General features: G+C 46.1%; 1 protein-coding gene across 1 annotated transcript; it reads left to right on the top strand.

Annotated features, from left to right (window-relative positions):
• Nucleotides 1-2,566: 2,566 nt before the first annotated feature.
• LOC122547583 (14 kDa phosphohistidine phosphatase-like) lies at nt 2,567-5,528 on the top strand. The gene is made up of 2 exons (XM_043686193.1): nt 2,567-2,734; nt 5,309-5,528. Exons 1-2 carry the CDS (start codon nt 2,582-2,584, stop codon nt 5,399-5,401), a joined length of 246 nt encoding a protein of 81 aa, XP_043542128.1. The 5' UTR covers nt 2,567-2,581; the 3' UTR covers nt 5,402-5,528.
• Nucleotides 5,529-6,127: the final 599 nt, after the last annotated feature.

Here is a 6,127-nt window from a genome sequence, read left to right on the forward strand (position 1 = left end):
CCTCAACCGCCCCCCCCACCCCTCACCCCCCATCCCGCGAGGCCCGGGTGAGGTGGGGGGAGAGATGAGGGAGTTTTTGACTGAGTAAAGATTTGTTACGTGTACGTCTGCATGAAAATCTGTTAAGTTTTATGCCTCCCTACTACAGCACCTATATTAATAATAAATATATAAATTTTAAAAATATGACAATTAAGACAGTTCATCGCTGTTCTGAGAAATGGGAATTGGATAGGTGGCACTTTCTCAGCCAGCACAGGTATGACGGACTGAATGGCTGTACCCAGCACCCAAGTTTTCTATGCTGCCCAGTTGGATGTTGGGGGTGTCTGAGGGGGTGAGTTGGTAGGTTGAGTGAGTGGCAGCGCTCTGGGTGTCAGGATGCACTGTACAGTGAGGTTGGTTACACAGGAATGTTAGAAGGCACCTTGACAGTATGTCATATAGTTTAGGCTCTTACACCCATTGTTTATGTACTGGATCTTTGAAAGAGCTATCTTCATAATCCCATTTCCCTTCAAGTATTTATCCACTTTGTAATATCCGATTCGATTCCCTACAGTGTGGAAACAGGCCCTTCGGCCCAACAGGTCCACACTGACCCTTCGCAGAGTAACCCACCCAGATCCATTTCCCTCTGACTAATGTACCTAACGCTATGGGCAATTTAGTTCACCCAACCTGCACATCTGAGAGAGGAAACCAGAGCACTTGGAAGAAACCCACGCAGACAGTTGCCCCAGGCTGGAATCAAACCTGGGACCCTGTTGCTGTGAGGCAGCAGTGCTAACCACTGAGCCACCATGCTTTCTGTTCTTTGAGGCGTATCGTTCCAGATCACAACTCCAATCAAAAACAGTTTCTTCATGCCCCGTGACATGTCAGCATCCTTAAACGTGTGTCCATTTGATTATGCACCCGGCCCATTTCCCTCCAAGCCCTTCCTATCCATACACCCATCTGACGCTCCAGGGAAAACAGCCCCAGCCTGTTCAGCCTCTCCCTAGAGCTCAGATCCTCCAACCCTGGCAACATCCTTGTAAATCCTTTCTGAACCCTTTCAAGTTTCACAACATCTTTCCGATAGGAAGGAGACCAGAATTGCACGCAATATTCCAACAGTGGCCCAACCAATGTCCTGTACAGCCGCAATATGACCTCCCAACCCCTGTTTTCAATACTCTGACCAATAAAGGAAAGCATACCAAACGCCTTCTTCACTATCCTATCTACCTGCGACTCTACTTTCACAGCAGTTTGCATTTATCTGGATTAATTGCCATTCCACCACTCACTCCAATCACTTTCCTCCCTTCCAACCTGACTCAGCTGCAGATTTTGAGTTTCTGTACTGAGTGTCTGATGCTAGTCACTCTGATCAATCAAACAAAGATATAGACGTGATCCTAAATGTGTACTTTGCATCTGTATTCCCCCAGGAGAAGGACATGACAGATAGTGAGAGTAGTGTGAGGCATACTAATATGCTAGGGCATTTTGAGGTCAAGAAAGAAGTGGTGTTGGGCCTCTTGAAGAGCATTAAGGTGGATAAGTCCCCAGGCTCTGATGGGATCTACCCCAGGTTACTGAGAGAAGCAGGAGAGGAGATTGCTGGGGCATTGACCAATATCTTTGTATCCTTGTTAGCCGCTGAGGAATCCTGGGGGACTGGTGAGTAGCTAATGTTGTTCCTGTGTTCAAGTTGGGAAACAGGGATAATCCAAAAAACCAGACTGGTGAATCTCACATCAGTGTTTGGGAAGCTATTGGAGAGAATTCTTAGGAATAGGATTTATGCACGTTTGGAAAGGGAAAAGTGAGGACTACAGATGCTGGAGATCAGAGTTGAGAGTGTGGTGCTGGAAAACAGCAGGTCAGGCAGCATCCGATCAGCAGGAGAGTCGATGTTTCAGGCCGGAGCCCATCATCAGGAATTGGCTTGATAAAATCTAATAGGGGCCAGACGGTGGGCAAATCAGAATTCAAACTGATCGATGAATAACAGTTGGTTTGGTCTGTGGTAGTATCTTTTCCTCAAATTTAAAATTGGGTGATAAGATTCAGATTCTCAAAACAAAAAGTCACGAACTATAAAACAATTAAAATATTATACCACAGTTTAAAATTATATTTTAAAAAAAAAAACAGGTGAGTGGGTGGAGCAGGAGAAAGTGTTGATAAAAGGCAACCTTTAGAGGAAATGCAGAGTGGAAGGGTTTATCAGAAACGTTGAATCCAGCTAACCTGAAGCAATCCGAGCCGTTTTATTGAGGACATTCTAAGTGACTGAAGAAAGGCTTTGCAGCAATTTGATCAGGCCTTCAGGCACCTATGTTATCAGTGGTCTGAATCTGGGCAATGTACATGTCCATGCTGCTTACAAATGAGGTTCGATATGGATTCGATATAGTTTTGAACAGACCCCTAGTGTGGAGGGAGCTTTTCATGAATCCCACCTTGGGAATGGGAATGTTTGCAGTGAGTTGTGTGATTGACGTGGTGCCTCCAACCACTGACTGTTCAAGAAGGACCAGTCAGGTGACAGTCTGCTTATACTTAACAAATACCCAGCAGTCACGAAATGGTCTTGTGTTTTATCATAACTACAGCTGATATCTATGAGGAAGTGTCTAGCTGGATTCAGAAGAAGGGCCTGCACTGTGAGTGTCTAGGTGGTGGCCGAATTAACCACAACAGTGAGAAGAAGACCATTCATGTGTATGGATACTCCATGGTAAGGACAAGTGGCATGCTTTATTACAGCACTGTCAAGGGAGAGCTGCTGCAGAGACAGTGTTTGTTGTCAGCTGTAACCATTTGGGGCTGTCCCCGAATGAGGAAAGCGCAGGAGGATGGGAGGGTGCCAGGGACAGCCGCACGTGTATACTGTTGGGATGGGGACGGGGTGCACATGAGCGGTCCAGATGTACAAAGAAAGCCCTCCTCATCTCCAACTTATAAATTAGTTCTGAACTGTGTGCCCAGTTCCACGGATACAACGTCCTCTCAGCATATACTGTTATAGACTGCTCTTTTTTTTCCCCTAAGTTTCAGTAAGGTTAGATCTTCTCACTGAGAGTATAGACTATAGACACGTCCTTTCCTCATAAGAGAAATCCCTTGAACCCCGGAATCAGCTGAGTGAGCCTTCCCACAACTGCTTCAATGCAAATACCTTCCAATTTAGGTTAGAAGACCAAAACTCCAAGTGAAGTCTTCCAAACCTTGAATATTTGTAGCAAGACCTCCTTATTTACTCCATCCCTCTTCCAACATACCATGCTCCTTCCTGATTACTTGCTGTATCTGCCTACTAACTAGCTTTTATCAAGGATATATCAAGATGTTATGGGGTTAGTGTGGGGAAATGGTTGTGGACCAACCTGAAAGGGGCTGAATGGCCTGCACCTTCTATTCCCTATGAACAAGGACACCCAGATTCCTCTGTACTGCAACATTCTACAGACTCTTTCTCTCTCTGTTTAAAGAGGTATTCTGCTTTTCTGTTCTTCCTGCAAAAATGAAACAACTTCATTTTTTTCCCCACATAATTTGTCTGCCATATTTTTAATTGATTCACTGAACCTCTCCATTATCTCTTCCAGACTTCTCCTAACCTCTTCCCCTCTCGCTTTCCTATTTTCATATCATCATGATTTGGAGGTGCCAGGGGGACAGAGTTAAAAATCACACCACACCAGGTTATAGTCCAACAGGTTTAATTGGAAGCTCTAGCTTTCGGAGCGTCGCTCCTTCATCAGGTGGTTGTGACAGCCACATGAAGGAGCTGCGCTCCAAAAGCTAGTGCTTCCTAGCAAACCTAGATTAGAGTGGTGTTGGGAAAGCACAGCAGGTCAGGCAGCATCCGAGGAGCAGGAAACATCGACGTTCAGGCAAAAGCCCTTCATCAGGAATTCATTCCTGAAACGTCGATTCTCCTGCTCCTCGGATGCTGCCTGACCTGCTGTGCTTTTCCAGCACCACTCTAATCTACACTCTGATCTCCAGCATCTGCAGTCCTCACTTTCGCCTTCCAAATAAAACCTGTTGGACTATAGGCTGGTGTTGTGATTTTTAACTTGATATCCGGTAACTTGGCTACAATGCAGTTGACCACTCCATTCAAATCATTTATACTCAGCGAGAATGACTGAGCTGATGCCTGAAGACCTTGACTGGAACGTGGGAAGCAGGCTATATAACTCTTGAGGGCATTGCAGCCAGTTCCTCATCTGACCTGGGTAGGGATTGCTCCTTTCTCCATTTAACAGTTTCCCCAGTGAATTTAGGTAATTCAGCACAGGCTAGGATCCCTACAGTCCCTGAACACTACGGGCAATTTAGCATGGCCAGTTCACCTAACCTGCACATCTTTGGACTGTGGGAGGAAACCGGAGCACCCGGAGGAAACCCACGCAGACACAGGGAGAATGTACAAACTCCACACAGACAGTAACCTGAGGCTGGAATCAAACCCGGGTAACCACTGCACTTAGCTAGATCCATTCTGACCTAGCCAATTGTAGCAGAGAATTACTTGTAATCCTGCTCATGCATACCTCGGATGGCCCTCAAAGATCGATTCTTCTTCCACGTTTATTTCTTAACTACATCCACGTCACTATTTCAAAACACAATGTCATATTCCAGACAAACACTAACAACACTAACTCTATCATCTCCTCACATGAAAAGATTGCTTCCCTGACAGTCAGTAAAGGTTGAGCAGAAATTTTCTCCAATTAGATATTGTCACCGTGGTTGTGGATTAGCCAGTGTTTACTTAACCAATGCAGTTTAACAGCCTTATCACTGCAGAAAGTTCCCCTTTGATCAGCTTCCCTGACCTGTCCCCATTCTGTCCCCGGCTTCTCTGTTGAGCCTGCCAAGTCTGTGTGCCCCACGTGGAGCGCCTGTTTAACTCTTACATTGAGCATTTCCCCACTGCCTCAAGCCACTGGCAGTGGGGGTGAGCTGGTAATGAAGCGTGTGGCTGTTTGGGGAATGGGGCTGCGGTTGGAGAGAGGCGATTTATGGGAAGGTGAGTCAGTTTCTGAGGTGAACATCTCCTGAAGCCGTCTCTGTTGAGTGTAGACTGCTGACCCAGTCGGAATGTCAGGTGAAGAGATTGGCCGCTGAAGAGCTGCTGAATCAGACAAGTGGAACCTCCGACTGAATCAGCTTCTTCAGGAGAAGAATGCAGTAAATCAGACAGTCAATCCTGATCCGTCCACCTTTGTGAAGGTTTTCTGCTCCCACAGGACCTGAGTAACAAGCTTATCAAATTATCTTGTCCTTTTGTGCACAGGGTTACGGACGTGCAAAGCATGAGATCACAGCAGAGCTTCTGAAAGCCAAATATCCGGACTGCAATGTGACCTGGGCGAATGAGGGTTATTGATGTGACCTGGGCCTGAATGCAGTGCAGCCCTGTTGCTCAACTTATTTCCCTTGGCTCGGAAGCCTCTGGTTGGAGATGCACTGATCATGTCTGACTGCAATCTGAATTAAAGTAAATTATTTCTGAAGCTTCCTGACTGTGGAAGAATACATTGGTCTCTGTCTGTATGGAGCTATGTATTTACTGAGTGAGTGGCTCTGACTGTGGCAGGTGGAGTTCAATGTGTGGAAAGTAGGAGCTCATCCATTTTGGGGGCAAGAAAGGGGACCTTCTCAATGGGGAGAAGTTCAGAACTGTGGGCGAGCAGAGATTTACAGGTCAAAGTGCAGAAGTCGCTAAAAACAAGCGAGTGGATCCAAACCCGAATGAGAAAGGTGAATGGAAGTTCAGTTTCATCCCCATCAGGCTAGAATACAAAGGCTACAAGTTGTGTTCAAGGTGTACAGAACTCTGTCCAGCCTGTGGCTGGAGAGATTGTGGCCAGTCCTATATGGCAGCATCAATTCACTAGAAATACACCAGTACTAAAAGATTAAAGTAGATACATAGGTGACCAATGAGACTATATTGGGTAAAAACAATGACTGCAGATGCTGGAAACCAGATTCTGGATCAGTGGTGCTGGAAGAGCACAGCAGTTCAGGCAGCATCGAGGAGCTTCAGCAAAATCGACATTTCGGGCAAAAGCCCTTCATCAGGAATAAAGGCAGAGAGCCTGAAGGGTGG

Source organism: Chiloscyllium plagiosum, unplaced genomic scaffold (genome assembly GCF_004010195.1).
Source record: "Chiloscyllium plagiosum isolate BGI_BamShark_2017 unplaced genomic scaffold, ASM401019v2 scaf_8882, whole genome shotgun sequence".
In the NCBI taxonomy this organism is placed as follows: Eukaryota; Metazoa; Chordata; class Chondrichthyes; order Orectolobiformes; family Hemiscylliidae; genus Chiloscyllium; species Chiloscyllium plagiosum.